Here is a 22,866-nt window from a genome sequence, read left to right on the forward strand (position 1 = left end):
TGTGTATTCTATATGGGGTTTGCCTTTTAAAAGTGTGCCATTTCTACTTGTTTTTCAGAGAAGACATTTCGGTCACTAACAAAGTGGATGGTGAGCAAAGGTGGTGGCCACGTTTTGGAGCAGCACCTGGGTTTTGCAGATGGCTATGTATTCTTTGGCTGCTTATCTTTTTTCCCCATTATGTTTTCTGTTGCCTAAATATTCTTTGTTAGGATAAATCCAGATGATACAACATAATGCGCTGCAAAATGTCCTAAGACAGGAGAAATGAAGATGCACTGTTCCAGCATTGGAAGACTGTATTTATAAGTGTTATACATGCAATGTTTTTAAATAAAGAATTTGATATTTTGTAATTATTGTGTCTGTTTTAATTGAATGCCGGTAGTACCTATGTAGGATAAAAATAAAATGAATTCTACATCAAATTTATAAAATCTAATGAAATATATTAAAATGAATTAATTACAGTAGTATACTGATGAATTTACTGATTAATTTGATTTTTTTTACAGTAATTTACTGTAAAAAGTACAGTTGGCAACTGTAAACCAAATACAGTTTGCTACTGTAAATCTTAATTACAGTAACTTACTGGCAACAGTGTTGCCAGTAAGTTACTGTAAAAACCCTTTGAAATGTCTAACAGTGTATGCTGGTTTTTTCAACAGGGTTGGTGCACTTCTTCAGCGAAATAAAGGTTTGTATACGTTTTATTTCATTTATAAAGTCTTTAATGTGCTGTAAATTATATTATTTTATGCAACGCAACATAATGCGCCAGCAGCGGTCGTTTCGCACGATGGAAACACCTTTTGCCTTGCATAACATAAATGGATTTTATTCGTTATAATACTGAGTTTAATTTAATTTTAAGTTAAAATACGTTCTCTAATCTCAGTACTGTGATTTATGTTTATGGGCAGGTTTTGGAGTCAGTCACGGCATCTTTCAGCTAAACATAAATGGATTTTATTCGTTATAATACTGAGTTTAATTTAATTTTAAGTTAAAATACGTTCTCTAATCTCAGTACTGTGATTTATGTTTATGGCAGGTTTTGGAGTCAGTCACAGCATCTTTCAGCTACGAGTGAAACACAAGGCTGCGGTCTGAGGATAGATTTCAGCGACACACCGGCACGTGAATTAGCACTATTTCGGTAAAAAGTGATTACAGAGAACGGTTGAATACACTTAAATTAAAATGCTACTTTTAAATGTTACCTTTTTTATTTCTAAAATGCACGTTGAACAAGTTTTTTTTTTTTTTCCTGCCCATTTTAAGGCAGCAATATAATTTTTAAACAATAGTTGACTTAAATAAAACAGCCCAGCATGTAGGTCAAAAGCAGCATGCAAATAGCAAATAACCCAGCATGTGTTCTGTCCAATATTTACCCAGCGCTGGGTTGCCAAATAACCCAAGTTGGGTTGTTTTTAACCCAGCATTTTTTAAAGTATAGCAACTTTTACTCTCAACTTGACTACATTTTTGTATAGGTAGGCCTACTCTTATAATAAGTAACGCACTTACTCATAACATTTTAAATGACACCTAACTTTTTCTGCAGACTGGTTTTGGGCACAGGACGCGCATTTTTACTGCGTGATAAATATAAGCAGCACAGCAGTTTATATGTAATATTTATCCAGAAATGGATAAATATTAATTCTGCTGTTTAAAACAAATAAAAAAACAGGAGAGTGGTTATTATGTGGAAACAGCGGGAAACTCTATATTTGTGCAATGTACGCATGTAAAAAAAAAGCTTGTGAAATATAAACATCAACCACATCACTTTATTTAGCGTTCATGTAGACACAACATTCAGATACATAAATCGTAATGAATTCAGTCCGATTTAAACAAAAATTGTGCATGTAAACATAGCCAGAGTGGCTTAAGTGAATGTGAGTACATTAGCAGCTAGTTGGTGAATCACAGAATTAGGCTACTTTTATACTGCTGCCACAGGTTGTGTTTTAGTACGCGAGTCAGAGGAAAAACAAACAAACAAACAAACATGATTTCAACCTTGGTGAATACCCTGGAAGGTGGTTTTGACCCTTTGGAATGTGATTAGGCTTGTTTTAACTACCAGTGGGGCTTGTTTTGTCACACAGACGTGGCAACCCTGAGAGTGCCAACTACTGGCCTGGCATGCATAATACAGTGTGTTTAGTCATTTTAGCAGATCCATGTGAACAGGGATCATTTTGACAATGTTGTCATTTGTATTGGAAACTTATCAAAAACACAAAGTACATCATTGTTGTGTAAACATACCCTTATATGAGATAAGCAAGTGGGTTTTGACTGTTTTACTTAATATTATTTTATTTATATGTTATCCTGAAGAGAGTCTTTTTTGAAGGATATTGATTTACTAATGCCCTTTTTGACCACTTGGGCTTAACAGAGACTTGAGTGTTTGCAGATCTTTAAGAAGCTGTTGTGTCGACCTTGATTTATTGCAGTATTGAGGTGTTTTATTTCCGTTTTAGAAAATAAACATGATTTGTAAAGGAAGTTGTAAAGGAGTAATTTTCTCTTTAAGGTATCTCTACCTTTACTTTCAGGCACTTTTTACACCTGTGACACTTTTGCATTTCATATTAGATGAATGTGTTTCCTTAATTTTGTAATTTTACTCCACATTGTTCTCTCCTTACTTCAGGCGAGTTCCATCATTCTGCACTATTCTACCACACTTTTTTAGAAAAAGTAGTGCTAGTAGTGTATTCACACTAAAAAAAGTGTGGTGTATTGCAACAATAACATAGTGGGAGGAGCTAAATGTGCTTAACATACAATTACAGTGTGATATTTCTTTTAACAGTTAAATAAAATTTATATTTAAAATTTTTGTTTTTTTGCTCCGCCCTAGGAAACCGTTACAAACAAAGTCAATGCAGACTGTTGCATCTCCAAACAACAGCGAAGTGGCCTTTAGTTCCTGATTCATCTGAGCGAATGATTCAGTGATTGACTTATAAAGGCAGTCACTTGATGCCACCTACTGGACCAGAGAATCTATGTAAAGAAAGCGTGACTGAGTGAAACACAAAATTCCAAACACTGTGCTTTAAAAAAAAATCAAATTCAAGGACAAGAATTAAATGTTGTAAAAGCCAATCTTCGCATACATACATTCTGTAAAACACTGTTTTTTAAAGAGTGCTATATAATAAGTTACAATTGTACAATATGATGACTGCAAGGGATAAAGTAGTTTGGAAAATGGATGGGATGGATTGAAAATATAAAATCTTTACTAACACTACACAATTTTAGGCTTGATTTTCATTCAGTAACAGCCTGAATTCTGAGGCGACGCCAATGCCCTTTCTGCGAGTCTTGCAGTGTAAAATGTGTTTTAACTGGAAATTACATTGGCGGCCAACAACAGCCAATGAGAAAGCAACATACATGGCACCGGAAATTTAAAGGGAAAGAGCTGTAGTCTTACGAGATTTCCTGTATCACTTCTTGCGCATGCGCAAAGCCTTGAATGTGGCTCATGTGTTTACTCAACAAACTAAAATGTATGACAAAATTACCTCCAAGTAACACAAATATAATGCTCAAAATATTTCTGACACAGTACTCAAACCTGTTTCAATTGGCACGTGTGTATCGGGGGCCTAATGGCTTCCCGGCTTAACAGGCACAAATAGCAGTCATGCCTCCCAGCTTCCTCATTAGCATAGTTAATCCTGTGTCTGGAAGAGGCTTGAGTAAAATATTCCTCGCAGGCAGCTTCGCACAACAAGCGCCACTGATACAGTACATGAATAAATTACGGAGATAATTAAAGGAAATGTCAACGCGGGACTGGATGGAGCGTTATTAATGATGGCTGGGCTGTGTTAAAGTATCCTGGGCTGAAGTAAGCATGATTAATGTGTGTTTAATGGCAGTGGGGAAGAACACGGCTTCGGCTTTAATAAAGAGAGCTTATTTTACTGGGGTTTGTCTCTGGAATTGACCTGTTCCCAACACCCGGAGGAGCGCTGTTCGACCTTTCCAAAGATCATCTAATCTTCCGGTCTTGTTCAGAGATTTATTTCCAACAACAATTATAATGGGGTGATATGGATGGATATGTCTGGGAAGTGCTAATAAAACGCAGTGTTTTTTTGTGGGCGAACGTGGGTGTGTTTTACGCTCCAGTGCAGGCCTGTGGGGTCTGTGCTGATAGACAGTGATGTTTTTATAGAAATTCTTGACTGACGCACAAACGAAACGCAGAACGTAGCCTACTAAAGGTTGAATTTAAGTCGCTCTCATTCTTGAATTATAGGTTTGTGTGCATGCTAAAGGGGCTTGTTTATTGCAGAGACCTGAATAACTTGTTAACCCTTCTAGAATAGTGTAACCATTTGGAGCTCAAACAACTTTACAAGTTCAATCGCAGAGACTTGACACTCTTGACACCAGGTCCAACTGCACTTGTGGACTGGTGGCACCCACAGAATCATGCCATTTGTTCCTGAATGGGATTGAATAGTCTCATTTCAAGGTCAATTTGAGCACACTCAGATATGTAATCTTTCTCAAGGCACTGAGCATGACTGCAAGCCTGTCATGTTTCACATAACAAGTTCAGCGCGCTTTGTGCTGTAGGTGTCAGAGATAAAGCATGTCAGTCCGTTTTTTATGTTAAATGAAAGTTTCCTGATGAGATCAGCATATTCAGTGCAATGCTTTACAGCCCACGCTGTGGAAAATAGTTTTGGGAGGCATCCTAAAAATGGGCTTCATTCTGTAACTGACTAATTATGCGGCCAAAAAAAAAAAAGAAAAGAAAGAAAGTAAAATCATACTTTTCCATTATAAATATTTAAACATCCTTAAAACAAAATACATTTACGTATTTACTTCAGAAGCCAAATGGCATGCAGTATTAAGTCGTTTATTCAGACAAATAATTATTTGCCAATGGGATAAGAAAAATAAACATAATTCAAAGTGAAAACATAAATAAATATCACTACATTTCTCTTGGTTTCTCTGAAAACAAGTCGTTATATTTTATTTTTCATTTCGAAAGGATGTTTAGGGATGTTCAGATATTTATAGTGGAAAGCAAGACTGATTAAATTACTGATTAAGAAGAGTAAACTACTGGCTATATTCTAGTATTAATATATATATAAATGTAATTTATTCCCAGGATGCAAAGCTGAATTTTCAGCAGCCATTAGCTCATGTCTTCAGTGTCACATGATCCTTCAGAAAACATTGCTGCTTAATATTTTTTTTGTGAAAACCATAACACACTACGATTTAAAAGTAAGATTGTATTTTTTATTTATTAAAAATAAATACTTTTATTCAGAAAGTGCTTATTAAATTGGCCAATAAAGACATTTATAATGTGTAATAAAATGCAATTAAAAATGCAATATTTTATTTTATTTAATTCATTCATTCATTACTCACACGTAAAAATAAATCGTTAATGAACCACTGGGGAAGCAGAATCGTTAAGGGAAAACTGGAGCCAAAAACGTAAAAATTCCTCATGGCTCCCTTCTGTATTCATAACGGCCAGCTGTGCGCTTCGGTCAGAAGGTGGCGCTGTTGTTCATAAAGTGTGTCTCTCCAGTCTTTCGCTATCATTCCGCTGATTTGCTGGACCCAGCGCTGGCTGGACACGCTGAATGTAAATCTGGCCGCAAACAACGTCTCTCTCTTTCTCTGTATGGCTGTGAATCCAGCGAGGTGAGCTTGGCACAGGAGAGGGACTGTCTTGGTTTGCGCGCAGTTTGCAGACAGATTTGCGAGCGAGCCGTGCTGGAATATATTCAGGGGTGAAGAACCGAAGGAGAAAGGGCGAAACCCTCCTACAGCCTGCGCTTTCTTCTCTCTCTCTCTCTTTCTCTCTGTCTCTATCTCTGGACGCAAGGACTTGGGCAAAATGGTTTTTCCGAAATCTCAGTGACTGCGATGTCAGCACCTCTCATCTACCGCTTGTGGAGCACAGACTGAAGAAATACACGTACTGAGAAAAGAAAAAAACACGTTAGTCGGGTAAAGTAGAAATTTTCATATCAGAATTGAACGTTTTGTTATTATAATTGTTCTGTCTGCTCATTGTTTCACCTTGCATGGCTTTCAGGTTCACCCGTATAATTCCGTGTCATTTATTGCTGCATTAGAATTCACAGTGAATCAGTGATTGAAGCAGCAGATGCTTTAATCAGCAGGTCAAATATTAGTTCACCCATCAGCTCGTGTTGGTTTACTGTTAAACAGCGTGTGCTGAATGATGCTGATTGACAGGGTTGGATCTGACAGACACGGATTTGAGGAGCTCTGCAGCAGTGAAGTTCAGGTAGAGCTTCAGCTGCGCATCTCCTGCAGAATGCACAGGTGCTCTGCTGGTGTGTCAGGAAAGCCCCTGGAGAGAGCCCGACATTCAGAACAAAAGTGCCTATTACTTTACATCACAATGTCCTTACACCAATCGCATTTTATATTAGCCATAATAATGTTATTAGATTAGCCTATATATAATAATAATGTATACTACACTGTATAAAGTAGTAACCTGCATGCATTAAAATAGCAATTTCTACCTGATTTAACCCATAAAATTAGTTTTATTGGTATAAATGAATGTATTTAGTGTATGTATTAGTTTATTTAGTGATGTTAAGTCATATTAAAACCAGGTCATAAACATTTACACACACACACACACACACACACACACACACACATACACAGAACATTATAAACAAATATAAGTAATAAATATAACTACAATAAACATGATTTAAAAATATATATAAATACGAACACACACACACAATATTTCTTTTTCCAAATATGCATACTTCATGCATTCATCAGTAAAACCACTTAAAATTCCAGAAAGGATGATAATGGACATTGTAGCTTTGTGAAGTTCTTGAAAAGTAGTTGAATGGGCACTTAAGAAAGAAAGATAAACAAGAAAAACCCATAATAGTTCTTGCAAGAATGTCATTTTTACCAAATACATTTCTGAATCATGTACTGTTAGCTTTTGTGTAAAGTGTATTTACAAGTAGCTCAGCACGGTACGGTAACTATATCCATAAAGTACATGTTGGGTTCTTCTTAATCACGTAACATGAATAATGTAAAAAATAGAATAAATGTATCCAAAATGCCTGTTTGTGTTTCCTGAAAGTGTGGTGATATTGTATCAGCGAGGCATTTTATGTTTTTTTTATATTTTTACTTCTCATATGATAACACTTCACGATGCTCTGTGGTTAAACTGATATCATGCTCTCTTCGAGAGCAACCACTTCCTCCAGAAATGATACTTGTAATATGGCTTTGCATTTTTAATGTGAACTTTTAGTTTTTAATTTCACTTGAATTATTCATCTGAAGTATGCATGCAATATGAGAATCACATGGAGTCAAGAGAAGTCAAGAAATGTCCCTCACTTTCCGCACCGCTTAGAAGTGCCAAGTGTCCTTTCATCTCGCAGCCACAGATTTAATATGAATCCGCGATAAAATTCAGCCGAGGACTCTATTGCTCATACACATGAAACATGCATTCTGCATTACATGTGAGGAGAGGCTGAGATTTAATTCAGCATTTTGCTCATTTCATTCCACACGTGTGGTGTAAAAAAAAAAAATCTGTGGACCTTTAATAAAACTGCAGCTGTGAAATGAAGTCATTCATCGCCACAGACAACTTGCGTAAAATTCACACCATGGAGAATCTTCAAATGACCTGCTTTATATATGTGCGCTCCTAACTAAATTGTATTTCAAATAATTTCTTGCGGAGTCTATATGGCACAAAAACAAGTAATTCTAGGTATCTGTTAGCATAAGTGCCCTTGTGGGTTGACATTTTTAAAAAACGGCGTTGTTCTTAAAACTCCTCGTGCACAGGGAGCAGCCATGATGAGACTTATTAGTCGTCTAGTCATGTAGGAGTGGGAAGAATTCTGTGTCCTGAGACCTCTTTCCAAAGCTGCCATTCGTTATCCTAATGAGTGTCTCCGACTTTGGGCTTAAGGGAGCAAATAAATTAAGGACAAACGCATGCCTACTCTAATTACAACAGATCAGCACTTAACAACACAATGTGACAGAAAAATCCTGAAAGACACTTTTTTTAATGGAAGGTTTTCACGATTTTATCATTTACAAAATATGGGTTGTTATAAGTACCTCCATTTTCGGCTAAAAGTATTTTGTTTGTCAGTAAAAAACACTTTAATAGCTCTTCTAATTTCCAGAAATGAGGTTTAAATGGATTTGTAGCTTTGTAAAGTTATTGGAAAGAACTAAATAAGGTCAGTACTTAGGAAAGAAAGAGAGGAAGGATAAAAACATAACAGTCCTTGACAGAATGCAATTTTTATGGAAATAAGTTTCTGAACACATTTGTCTGATGTGCTCTCATTGATTTTAAAAGCAGAAAAACTAGGTTAACCCTGTAAAGCCTAATATTAAATAGATTTTTTTTTTTAATGGAACAGTTTACTGAACCTTTTGACAAAATATTCATATATGTATCAAATATGATACAACAGACTTTTATATAGTATTATATTGAGAGCATGGAACACATACTCAAGGAGGAAAAAACACCTCAATTTAATTCAGGTGCCCAAACCGAGTAAAATATGAATATATACTATTTGATACAGTTGCTAATATTAATATGACCAAAAGTAAGATTCACTTCTTACATAAAATGCACATAAATCAGGTGCCGCTCTATTTGCTAATATTTAAATGCTTTGCTCTGTAGTTTGTATTGTGGGGGTCAAAACATATTTCAATGCAATGCAATGATGATTGAGAGATGAACAAATACATATTCTTCAAAAGCTTGATGCATCATGCTTTTTCTAAAAATGATGTATAGTTAATCAAGGAAACCTATTGCTTCAGTTCAGTAAATGTTCATTTTGAAATAACAATATAAAAGTTATTCTTGCGGTTACTTAAATCATTGAAGATTTCACAGCAAGACCATGACCTGAAGGGGAACATTTTTAGAGTTACATTAAAAGGCCTTTTATCTTGCTAAAAAAGTATGAACTATCAATCAGACGACAGAAGATGTATAGTAGATTGTGTACAACAGGTTTTTCAGCAATGTTTTGATCATGTTGATAATTTAGTGGCCTTAGAAATTCACATATCAAATCAGGTTTTTTAATGTCGCCGTGACTGAAATACACAAATATTAAAATCTCTTGCATCGCTCTTGTTTTATAATTTGTATAGTTTTGTGTTGTTCCTAGAAACAGTTTGCATTCATCCGCCCTCTCTCAATTGCTAGATTGGTCATCTCACCTGCTGCTAAATACAACCCAGCTGTTCGCCAAGCTGTTCATCAAACATTTATTCATAATTTAAAAAGGAAAAAACAGACATCACGTAGGAAAATAGACTTCACCCGTTACAGTAATGCAATAATGTGCACATTTATCCCAAATCTCTCTGGTATCAGCGTCGGCACACGGCTGTTTCTCTGTCGGGAATGGTTTTGATAAGCTGTCTTCTATGCATTTGCTTAAACTAACAAGTCACTATGAGATGCAGTTGTCATTTGTTTTGATGTAAAGTGCCTACAGGCAAAGGGACAGAGTGAATGATGATTATCACAAATCTGTGCCTCTGTGTATCGCTTCCCTCGCCGCTGCCGCCAGCCTCATCTGCTATTTTGATGATGTGCTCCGGTACCCATAGAGGCCACTCTCTGGTTCCACAGAAAGAGAAAGCAATTGATAGGCTGTTATTAATGGCTTTGTGTTTCAGAGTGAAAGCTTCACTCGTCACCACCTGAGATTAATATTGTCACGTCCACTTCAACTGTGCCTCAACGTCGGGCATTGCTCATCGCTGTATCTCTCCATTTGTTGGGTTTCAGTTTGACAGTTTGTGTTAGTAGGTCACTAGGGCTGACTGATATATTTTTATATCCTATATCCTGTGTGGTATATAAGGCCTTTCTGCTAAGTAGATTCAAAATGTTTAATGCAAGAACTAAAATGTAATTTAAAAATGTAATAATTTTAATTTGCACTAATATAACAAAATGTTAAAAAAGCATTGAAAACTGAGATAGATAGATAGATAGATAGATATCTTCTTACATACAGTAAAACATTTTAATACATAAAAAACATAGATGTTGAAATTTTAATAAAAATTTTTTATCAAATCTTAGAAATGGACAGTTTGAACTGAGTCACATAAATGGAATCATTTCAAAAATGTTGTTTTTGGCACTTAAAGGGATAGTTCACCCAAAAATGAAAATGACCCCATGATTTACTGACCCTCAAGTAGTGCTGGGCGGTATACCGGTTCATACCGAATACCGGTGTTTATTTTTGTTATGATATGCATTTTTAAAATACCGCAATACCAGTGTATGTCGCTTAAACAACGTTCGGAACGCGACACTGTTTGAAAGGGGTCCCTTTTCACTGTTGCACTGTGGTGAGGGAACAGCTGTATGTGCTACTAAGCGTGAAAGTTCCGAAACTGAAGCTGTAGAACTAATAGAACGTTATGACTCATCCACAATATCCACATTGACCGCCACAAATATCCACCACCCCCTGCCATCAGCTCCCGCGTATCACACACACGAGCGCGACTTTAGCACTAGATATAGCAACTTTCAGACCCTTTTAGTGGCTTTTTTCCATAGAATATTCATACTGACAAACCTAGCGACTTTTTTTGGATAAACAAAAAAAAATACCGTCATGTACCGTGAAACCGGTATAATTTTGAAAAATACCGTGATATAAATTTTTGGTCATACCGCCCAGCACTACCCTCAAGCCATCCTAAGTGTATATGACTTTCTTCTTTCTGACGAATACAATAGGAGTTATATTAAAAAATTTCCTGGCTCTTCCCAGCTTTATAATGGCAGTGAATGGTGATCAAGATTTTGAAGCTAAATAAAGTGCATCCATCCATCATAAAAGAAAATGTTCCACATGGCTCCGGGGAGTTAATAAAGGCCTGTTTGTGTAAGAAAAATATCAAAATTTTAAACTTTATAAACCATAATCTCTAGCTTGTGCAAACTATCATACGCGCATTCACGAGAGAGTGCCATTCCAGTGAATGACGTAGGATGCAGGTGTAGCGCAAGCTCTGGTAAGAATCTGCTAATCTTGTGAGAGCCATGTTTTGTTTACAGCAAAGGAAAACTCTTGGCTTATATCGAAATCCTCTGACATTTTTCTTTTCAAATCCTCTTTTTGTACCTTTAAAGGGGTGGTTGATTGCGATTTCACTTTTTCAACGTCACTTAGTTTGTGTGTAATGTTGCTGTTTGACAACGTCGTTTGCACTGCGCTCTTGCGTTACTTGATCTTTTTATTTTGGTGCGTCAATCTGTTGAGTTACTTAGTATAGGAAATTATGATCCGCACTCATTAATGTTGCTGTTTGAGCATAAACAATATCTGCAAAGTTACCTTAATTTTAAAGTCTTTTAAAATTCTGGCAGTTTAATGCCTACAAAAACGGCTCGTAGGGACTACAACGAGTTACTTCCCAGGTTCGTGACATCACAAACCCAGATAAACCCCGCCCTCGGGAACACGCAACGAAGGGGGCGAGGCCATGCTGTGCTGCTTTAGAGAAGAGGAAGAGAAAACTATAGGTGCACGTAAAAATCTATTCATATATGAATCACGATTCTGTCTTCTAACGATTCTAATGGATTCACAAGTTTCAAAATCAATGTTCTAAAGCAGCGGTACTTAATCCTGTTCCTCGTGTCCCCTGCTCTGCATCTCTCTCTCTCTCTCTCTCATTCGGATCATCAGCTCAGCTCTGTTCCATTTATACACTTATTTTCACATAGCTATGAGAAGCGTTCATAAAAGCAGGAAATTATCAGCTCGTTTATCAGAGAAGGGACAGAGCGGTGAAGAATAAAGGTAAATTATGTGAAAAATAATGCGCTTTTTAAAAAACAAAGCATTAACACATGTTAGACTGCACCCCATAAACACAGCCTAGAACAAAACCAGTCAACCACCCCTTTAATTCGTGAGGTTTTGTTTTGATTTCTCCACCGTGGTTCCACGTTCATCACTGCATTAGTGCTGTCAAAATGGCTGAAAAACTAAATTCGAGTTTTGTACTTAAATATTATCAATATTCAATTTATATTCGAATTTAAAAGCCATAATTTCAGTTAGGGGGAAAAAAAGCTTTTGGCTTCTCTCCTGAGGCCACAAGAGAGCGCATCGAGCAAAACATTACTAATGCATGTTTCTTCAAAGCAGTAAAATAACATGACTATCTTTGAAAAAAGTGCATGTTTAAATTAATGTTTATAAACCATATATAATTAATTAAGTAGCTTAAACAATTAATAACAAAACAGTATCATGTATGTATAGTTTAATACAAAGGACCGAAAACCAATCACAAAGAGTACTTTTTCATTTAAAAACATAAGATGCAGTGGGATGGGGAAAAAAGGCATAAATTCTTGAGACATGTTTTTTAAATGTTCAACTTACATTAATTTTACATGGCTTTCTAAACATGCGGCTCTCGTGTGAGACGTGAGTGCAACAGTGATAGATGTCCCTCTAGAAAATGCGATAAATATGCATTCTGTGTGAACGGCTTGGTTTCAGTTTTGCTATTATCACCTTCTCCGCATTGATGTTCTCTTTCTCCGAATTATTTTGAATGAGCAAAGTAGCAGCGCTGCATCTAGTGGGTTCAACTGGATAGGCTAAGAAAAAGCATTAAAATGCAATGACACTTACATCGTCATCGCATCTTGTGTGCCACTGATAAGGCAGCCTGACGCACACCTAAAATTTAAATGCAACGTTTTTGCATTGGATTTTTATTTTAAATTCGACGAATACTCGAAATTTGATTTGTTTTGGCAGCCCTACTCACCATCCAAGCAGGTAACCCGTGGTAGTAAAGCTGTCCGGTGGTGATGAAATTCCACACAATGGATGATGGGATATGTAGTCCGGGATGAAATGCAACAGTTTGTGTAGTGCGAGAGTCAATGTAATGGAAGGGTGACCTCTGGTGGTGATTGAACGGAAGTCCATGGACAGGATTCGAGCCATGTGGACTACTTATTGTGAGGGATGGATGCACTTTTTTGGGCTTCAAAATCTCGACCCCCATTCCCTGTCATTGTAAAGCTTGGAAGAGCCAGGACATGTTTTAAGATAACTCTGATTTTATTCATATGAAAGAAAGTCATATACACCTAGGATGGCTTGAGGGTAAGTAAATCATTGGGTAATTTTTTTTTTTTTGGGTGAACTATCCCTTTAAGTTTCAAGTTCCAGTGAAGAATCTCGTAATTAGTCTCTTGACATGTAATTACTAAATTAACAGTTTATTCAAATTGTTGCAATATTAACAGTGTTATATCATTTAATAACATCATTGCAAATATTATTTGAATATTTGATACATTGCCCAGCCTTATATTGACGACGTGTGCTTACATGCACAACAATACACTGAAAACTATAACAGATATATGCATGAGACATATGCACACTTAATAAGACGCTATAACATACAAATGTTTACATGCTTGTGTGCCACTGATAAGGCAGCCTGACGCACACCTAAAATTTAAATGCAATGTTTTTGCATTCAAATGTGGATTTTTATTCTAAATTCTACGAATATTCTAAATTTGAAAAAAATGTTGACAGCCCTACACTGCATTCGCCAACATTGGCTGGAACGCCACTCTCTCGTGAGAGATTATGGCTTGTAAAGTTTTAAATATGGATATTTTTTCTTACACAAATGCATCAATTCATAACCCCCCGGTGTTACGGGGCAAACAAGACGTGAGACGTACGGATCCATTTGCAAGCTTTATTAAGGGCGTGGTCAAAACAGGCGAGGGTCAGGCAATGGCAAACAGGTATATAGAAGACAAAACAAGAGAAAGAAAGTCATATACACCTAGGATGGCTTGAGGGTAAGTAAATCATTGGGTAATTTTTTTTTTTTTGGGTGAACTATCCCTTTAAGTTTCAAGTTCCAGTGAAGAATCTCGTAATTAGTCTCTTGACATGTAATTACTAAATTAACAGTTTATTCAAATTGTTGCAATATTAACAGTGTTATATCATTTAATAACATCATTGCAAATATTATTTGAATATTTGATACATTGCCCAGCCTTATATTGACGACGTGTGCTTACATGCACAACAATACACTGAAAACTATAACAGATATATGCATGAGACATATGCACACTTAATAAGACGCTATAACATACAAATGTTTACATGCAGAGTAAAATCAGAGCAAAGGTCTATGCGTACCAATTGCTTTAAACAGCAATTAACAAGAACTGTTGTACATGACCTGAAATGCTGTCAGATTATTAAGCATAACCAGTGTAGGATTGTGCATGTCAACACATTTGACTTGAACATTAATATTAGCCAATATAGATTGATTTATTATTTAATTCAGTTTCTAGCATTACATTCAATGTCATTTTGTGACTGATTTCAGCAGCTTTTTAAAAAAAATAAAACATTTCACACCTGATGCCATTTATATATGTGTCGTTACATAAGGAACATAATAGATATTCATCTCTTGTTTCAGGCTCATTTCATGTGTCATCCACCCTGTAAAATAATGAAATGAATGAATACAAATATAACATCTGTCCCGCTAAACTGCGCTCAACAGCTTCGTAATTGAGAAAATCAGTCAGGCCGGCCAGCGACACAATAATTCCTCTTATACCCCGCAGAGGATCATCAAAACATAAACCAGCAAGATCTCACTCGCATATTATACAGAACAAAGTGTTGTGCCATGAAGACGTCAGCTAACTAACCTATAAATGCAATGTTATGGGACAGTAACATATTTATTTGTCACAAATGAACTGTCTGTCTGTGTTGCTTAGAATGCTTCTTTTTGTCTTAATGTCTCTGATATTTCAGTTATCTGAAGCACTTCAGGGCATCATAATGCATTGTGTTACACTTGCTATTGACAGAATAGTGTCCTCAGGAGAGAAGAATACTAAAAGTCAATTTATTGCTACACTTGAAAAAAAATTTCATTACATTCTGTATCTCAGCTATATCAGCTTGGTTTGAGTGTTGCATTTGGGTAAAGATCTGGACTAGTGTTAATTTTGTTGGGGTTTTTTTTTTTTTTTTTTGTCTTAGTTTTAGTCTTAGTCCTATGTCAAATGTCCTTTTTAGTTTTTTATCATACTTTGTCAACCTGTCCTATTCTTTATCTTAGACAAGTTTTAGTTGACTAAAAGTCTGGGAATTTTAGGCTAGTTTTAATCAATGAAAACGTTGTCATATTTTAGTCATGCTGAATAGTTAAACTGATAATCACAATTATTTTGCTCAAAATTGTAATCATGACTGATGTTTTTCTATTAAAACAACAATTAAAAGACTTTTCTATTGTTAATTTCTTACAAAAGTTGTGTGAGTATGGAAGCTTGTGTCTGGATAAAATATAATTAAAAAGATAATTGCAACTTTTTATCTCACAATTCAGACTTCTTTCTCGCAATTCTGACTTTTTTCTTAGATTATGAGTTTATGCCTTGCAAGTCTGATAATATATCGCAATTAACTCAGAATCGGGAGATGTTAACTCAGAATTTTAAGAAAAAAGAAAAAAACACAATGTTGCAATTATCTTTTTTTAATTTTTAATTTTGTGGCAGAAACAGACTTTGATTCGTAAGTGCATTTATGCAGCAACCAAGATCGCAAACAATATAGCCAAGATCCATGTGTGGATTTATTCATCACTGAGAAGGTTTGATTGCAGATTTAGTCACAGCAGCCATGTGAAGGAACACAATGTTCTCATGGTTGCCAGGTTGTGAAGATTAAGTCATTCACGGGGCAGGAATTATGTAAGCTTGTTTTGTCACAGGATAAAAAATAATTCCATAGAAAATGTATTTTTAAGAGAAAAGCTCTGATTGGGGGATTTAATCTCTTGACATCTGGCAATCTTTAGCATGAAAACTTATGGAGGCTTGTTAAAAACAGTCTATTTCATTTTCTTTCCTCTATTTGATGAAGAAAACATCACTTTTTTTGTTTTATTGAATTGTTTTAAAGTTTTATTTTTGAAACTACATTGTCTTTTTCGTCCATAACATAGTCACAGTTAATGTTTTAATGATGTTGGGGTCGTCTCATTGTTGTCTCGTTTTAGTCGCGAAAAAGGTGGTCAACAAACATTTTTCGACAGTTTTCGTTAATGAAACTCGCACTAATCTGGACGCATATACTGTACATTCAAAAGAGTGTTTTTGTATTGACGCGTAATTATGTTTAGTCAAGGAACAAGCAAACATAATCAAGGAATCAGTGAGTTGTTTGTAATGGAGTGGAGATGACTCTTTGAAGCAGCCTTCGCTTCAGAGAGTTCGAACATTAAGCATTATTGATGCGGCTTTACATCTTCAGGGTGTTTTATTTGGAGGGATGTTGAATTGTTTGTATTAAAAGGCATTCAATTAGGCTGCAAATAACAGAGCCCCTAATTACACAGCGCACACTTTTCATTAATGGGAATGAACTAGACGGTTCAGTGTGATGAGAAGGTCTCATAGGCTCACTGCCGTTGAGGATTTCACTTCAAGACTGCTTAGCAAGAAGGAACATGACATGCAGTGTTCTTCACACAAAATCCAGACTATATAAATCCCATTTTACACACTTACTCCTGCTAAAATCAGCCTAAAACTTGAAAGATGAGGGGAATCCTTCCTGAGGCCCCACGCTCCGGCAGCTACATGAGATGGCAATAATTATCATTCTTGGAGTGCCCTTATAAGTCTTCAGTGGCCTGGATATTTCTCGGCTTTGTACGAGCGTGTGTGTTTTGTGTGTCAGTGAATTGTGTGAAGCGCTTCTCTGAAGTGTATTATGAGAAACTGACGTTGAGCGTCTTACAGCAGAGGTTCTTAACTGGTGGGCCGCAGCCCAAAAAATGGGTCACAGGTCTATTCTGATCAAACTCTGCGGTATGTGGGCGCAAATTAATCTGCCGTTTGGTAGAAACTAGTCAGATTAGGCAGATGCCAACATGGACAGATTGTCTGACATGCTCTTATCCTTGAAAAGCACGGACAAAACTACACAAGGTTCAGTAAATATGACCAGCATAACATTAAATATGCAGTGCAGCTAGGATAAACATGACTTGGTGCCATCCAGAAATGTTTTGTGCAGTAAATTATTTGCTTCTGAGAAAATAAAAAAAATAAATAATCAGAATTGAGGAGATAGTAACCAAATACTAACCATATTTTCCATAGCGTAACAATTAATACAGTACATGCTAAATGTAAAAATGTAAATTTATTAATATGAACATTTCATATTTAATTCATATGAATTGTATATACAGTCGGTGTGTATTTATTTATTTATTTTGAATGAAAAACAGCAATGACAAATTAAAATGCTCAAAAGTTACAGTAAAGGCTTTTTATGTTGTTACAAAAATTATTTCAAATGAATGCTTTATATGCTTTATTTCTCTTCATCAAATAATCCTGAAAAATATTAAGCAGCAAAATGTTTTTTTATAAAATTGATAATGATAAAAATGTTTCTTAAGCAGCAAATCAGCATATTAGAATGATTTCTGAAGCATCATGAGCAGTGGTGGAAAGAGTACTGAAAAAATATACTCAAGTAAAAGTACCATTACCTTCCAAAAAATGTAGTGTGAGTAGAGTAAAATACTGTAACGTGAGTATTTGTAATTCGTTACTTCACACCCATGATCATGAGACACTGAAAACTGCAGTAATGATGCTGAAAGTTCAGATTTTATCGCAGGAATAAATTACATTTTAAAATATATTCAAATAGAAAACTTAATATTTCACAATATTACATTGTTATTGTATTTTTGATCTTTCACAAAAACATTTAAAAAATCATACCAACTCTTACCCAAAATTTTGAATGGTAATATTGTTCTTATTAACAATATAATACATGTATGTTGTTTTATTAATAAATGTATGTTGTTTGGTTCTATGTTGGATTGCAGTTTGATGCCCAGTGTAAAATCAAAAAGCAAAACCAGTTGAGATCCAGTGTTTTGAAATCTCTCTGTTCTCACATCAGCAGTACTACATCCTTCCCTCTGTCCTTTTTCACTGTCTTTGGCTCCATAAATTGATTTCAAATGTTGCTTGGCAGATTGGCATTGCAGAAAATAATCGACTGAACACCATCCAAACCCCATAACTCACTGGCTGTTGTGAATAGTGTGTCATTTTTAAAAAACAAGCACACCCTGCACACCATCACATTTGTAATGTGTACATCCTGACTCATCCAAAAGGTGATGGCCAACTGGCATAGGTTAGGACATAATTTTCCCTTTAACCAGACTGAATCTTCAGACTTTTTAACATTTTCTGCAGTAATTTTATGGTAAATGGATTGCTTCCCTATAGCATTGGTGAGCAAATGCTTGCATAAGATGCATAATACATATGTTGTTTTAAATTAAAAGTTTACCAATGCAACATCTTGCTCAGAGAGACATTATAAATGCTTGGAAATAAAGCTTAATGTCCAAATGCAGTCAGCTTTATTACTCTGAATAAGTTGTGATGCATGTATTTTATGATGACTTTTTATTAACCAACATCCACTTCAGTCTCTTGGAAACAAGGACAGTTAAAATGCTACAGGACAGTGCAAATTCTATGGCTTTTTGCTAGCATTACAGTTTGCATAGGAATGAAGTGTGTATGTGTATATTGTTGAATCAAGTGTCAGTTTAATAAACGTTGAAGTTGTTATCATAATGGCTTTAAAATGCATGCTGTTAACAAAAATGGTGTCATTGTTGAATCATTTACAGTTTATATGCATGGAGATTTCAGATATAAAACGGTGACTCAGTAGGTAATGTTTTTTCATTAAAATCAGATGATTTCCCATTGATTCAATACGTGCAATATGTGGGAATAGCAATATGACAGTGAGGTGGCTTCATATGCTTTGACATCATGAGCAATACACTTTTCTGATTAAAATACTGGTTTAGTGTTTTTAAAAAAACGTGTTTTCTCTGTTTCTTTCACATATTTGGAATTTGTCTGACTGTTTCTGCAGGTTACATTGTTCCTCCAGCAGGTAGCGAGAATAGGTTGTCTTTAAGAGTCATTGAATCATTAACTGAACCAATTCAATCAGAAACAAACTGCTGCTACACGCATCATTTGAATCTCATGCAGACCACAAAACCGTGGGACAATTCAAAACACTTGACATGTTTTAATGTAATAAAACAGTCATACTAAAAGATCAAATTAAATATACACCGTATGTTTATGCGTACTAAATAAAGGCATGCAGATGAGCCCTGAGCTAAATTACACCTTAAGCGTTTCCTTTATAATAGTGAGAATATCAGAATTCAGAAGTCACGCATTGTGTTCATATTGTGGGTTCATCTGCTTGCCTATGCATAGTATTAATAATGTGTATACTGGGTTTGACCCTTCAATATTATTGTTTTAGGCCTGGTTTCACAGACAGGGTTTTTATTAAGCCAGGATTATAGGCCTCAAATAATCTTAAATTAGGACATTCAAGTAGTTTTTTTTTTTTTGGAATGTGCCTTAGAAAACATTATTGATGTGCATCTTGATACAAATCAGTAGCACTGACATATTTTAAGACATGTCAGTGCAAATTGCTTTCAGTTAAGACAGCTCAAACATGCATTTTAGTCTGGGACTGGGTTTAAGCCTTGTCTGTGCAACCGGGCATTAATGTATTAAACCACATTAAGCTAAAATGCTTTTTTGTGTTCATATTGTTTATATGGGTGCTTACTAATTGTGTATATAGATGATTAAATTACATTTTAAGTGAAAAGCATTCACATTTTGCATAAATCTGCAGACCTATTTGATTATATTGTTGATTATAGGCTTTTTTTAATTGTGAAAATCTACTTTAGTTCCTCCAGCCAATCAATATCAATTTGCATCACGGAAAAGAGTATTGTTCTGAATTCAAGTGATCTCACTTGTGATCTTTTAAGCCACATTAGCTGCATTAGCGCTGTGATAATTTCGCCCCATAATGCGTATTGTAAGCACACAGCAGCCACCGCTCATTACCTCATGGCTTTCTTTTGCATAAAAACTAATGAAAAAAAAAACTGTTAAACTGAGAACGTTAACTGAGAAAAACAGACTGAACTACCTATAACAAAGTATTTCTAATTTCTCATAATTTGGTCTTCAACAGGTCAGGTGGTTTTCTCTTGAGAGAGCAGCCGTTCATTCACGGCGCACTGAATTCAAGTAGCACTCGCCCCTGGCAGCTGAAGATGACGTTACTATGGAAACAGTTTTTGCTGCTATCAATCATGGAGTATCTTGCAGGTAAAATGAATTGGTAATTCCTCCCCTCTGTGGCTCTTGTGGTGTATTCACAACTATGTCTCAATCAACTTTAACTTAATCTTTTCTTAGGTAGACTGTAACGATGTTCTAAAGCTTGGAGTTAAAAAAAGAGAAATCTGTATATATATGACAAGTGCTCCACAAAAAGCATCCTCTTGTTCAGTGAAGCATTATGTATGTGGTCAACCTGGTTGTTGTTGTTGCAGCATTTGTTGCTATCAGCCCATATCTTGATTATGAGCGGAAGACAGTAATAGACCCTGACGCACAGAATCAGGCTTACAGGAACAGGACGTGTTTTGGATGTGGTGAAGGGCTTTCAATTAAGCTGTGCAGTCATTTTGAAAATGAATTGTGTTGTGTCATAGAAGGTTTTGGAGGCTTCGATACAATGTGTTCTCCAAGGAAATTGAACTAGTATGTCACAGTTTATGGCTCTGCTTCCTACAGATGTTATTTCTGTGAATAAGAATTCACTGAGAACATTCAGCTCTTAAAGGGATAGTTCACCTAAAAATGATGCTTCTGTCAACATTTACTCACCCTCGTGTCGATCCAAATCTGACTTTCTTTCCCAAAAGCACAAAAGAAGATATTTTGAGTATTTTTACTGATTGCTCTTTTCCATGAATCCCCGCTGAGGCTTTCAAGCTTCAAACAGGATGCGCCATAAAAGTGGTCTGTACAACGTGTGTTGTATTTCAGGTCTTCTGAAGCCATATGATAGCTTTCAGTGAGGAACAGATTGAAATTTGAGTCATTCTTCACCTCCTGTGAGCTGTTAACGGCTGTGACGGGATCATTGAGTCTGTGAGCTGAACTCGAGGACCAGTTTGATTTGTGAATGAATCATTCAAACTGGTTTTGTGAACTGAATGAACCGATTCATTAAAAAAAATCCAACTCAAAAATTTATTTGTTTTATTAGGGGTGAAAATTGGATGTTTTATCATGATACCATCTAAAACAGATTCTCTGGGGGGAAAAACAGCCAGCAATACGATATTTGATCAAAACATGCTGCGATCTGATTGTGATTTGATTCGATTTAGGGACCTGCGATTGATATATCGATATTACAATATTATTTTAACTCACCAAAATATTACATGAACATTTAATTGAACTCTCTGAAAATTACAAATCAAATTGGGACATCCATAACAAAAAAATACTCTTTAGTTTTAATTAATAGAAAAATTATTTAATAAGAGATCATCAGTCATCTGATGACAGCTCATAATTGGCTTGTGCAATGAGACAAGCAATGACAAAAGTCAAAGTTTTACAGTCTTTTGTGCTCTCTAAGAATTCTAGAGTCTCTTCTGTACACACACATGCATATATATATATATACAGTATATATATATATACACGCATATATATAACCATATTCAGCCTGTTCCTCAAACACAAGTTACTATTTTTTCTCTTTTTGTTGTACTTTTAAAGCTCAAAATCTTCAGTGCACGTTTATTTCAATTGCCAACATATTCTTAAAAAATTCTTCTTTCGTCTTCTGTAGAAAAAAAAAGAAAGTCATTGGACAGAATTGTCATTTTGAGTTGAACTAGTCCTTTAAAAGTAACATATAACTGAATAGCGACATATTTCAGTTAGGTTGAGGAGAGGATAAAAACTAGAAAGACACTTTACTGTAAGGTATAACTTCAATGTGCACAATGTAAATGTCATATGAGAGCGCCTTAGTTCCCATTTTCTGAACAAATGTCACACTTAAATGTGAAGATTCCTGTGAATTTGCCGCTTTGATAACATCTTAAGCAGAAATTGAGTGATGCGAGCATAGCACTTGATTAGAACCCACACACCTGGTGTGATCTCACCACATATGGTCCGCGTTTCTGCACTCTTTATGCATGCATGTTACTGCGCAGCTTCTATCATCTGCAGAATATTTACCCACAAACTGCTTTTTAAAAATTCTTAAATGGATAGTTCACACAAAATGGAAAATCTGCCACCAGTTACTCACCCTCATGTTGTTCCAAATTTGTATGACTTTCCACTTCAGAAAACAAAATAAGATCATTTGAAGAATGTTGGTAACCAAACAGTTTTGGTTGACTTCTATTGTATGCACAAAAAGCCACTGTGATGTTTTGTGAAATATCTTATTTTATGTTCCAGCAAATGCTGACAGAATTTTCATGTTCAGATGAACTATGCATTTAAAGGAACACTCCACTGTTTTTGAAAATAGGCTCATTTTCCAACTCCCCTAGAGTTAAACAGTTGAGTTTTACCGTTTTCGAATCCATTCAGCCGATCTCTGGGTCTGGCGGTAGCACTTTTAGCTGTAGCTTAGCATAGATCATAAAGTTCCTTGATTTTTACGCCAGAATGAGAGTATAGTTCCTAGC

At 35.6% G+C, this 22,866-nt stretch overlaps 1 protein-coding gene across 1 annotated transcript in view; it reads left to right on the top strand.

Annotated features, from left to right (window-relative positions):
- The first annotated feature begins 5,685 nt into the window (after positions 1–5,685).
- LOC107727029 (contactin-3-like) overlaps positions 5,686–22,866 on the top strand; it is an 82,801-nt gene continuing 65,620 nt past the window's right edge. Inside the window, exons 1-2 of the mRNA XM_016536781.1 lie at positions 5,686–6,039; positions 20,325–20,461. Of these exons, the coding sequence (XP_016392267.1) occupies positions 20,407–20,461 (55 nt within the window). The 5' untranslated portion in view covers positions 5,686–6,039; positions 20,325–20,406. The remainder of the gene's footprint in view (positions 6,040–20,324; positions 20,462–22,866) is intronic.

The sequence above is a fragment of the Sinocyclocheilus rhinocerous genome, unplaced genomic scaffold, assembly GCF_001515625.1.
Source record: "Sinocyclocheilus rhinocerous isolate Xijiao unplaced genomic scaffold, SAMN03320098_v1.1 scaffold666, whole genome shotgun sequence".
Taxonomy (NCBI): domain Eukaryota; kingdom Metazoa; phylum Chordata; class Actinopteri; order Cypriniformes; family Cyprinidae; genus Sinocyclocheilus; species Sinocyclocheilus rhinocerous.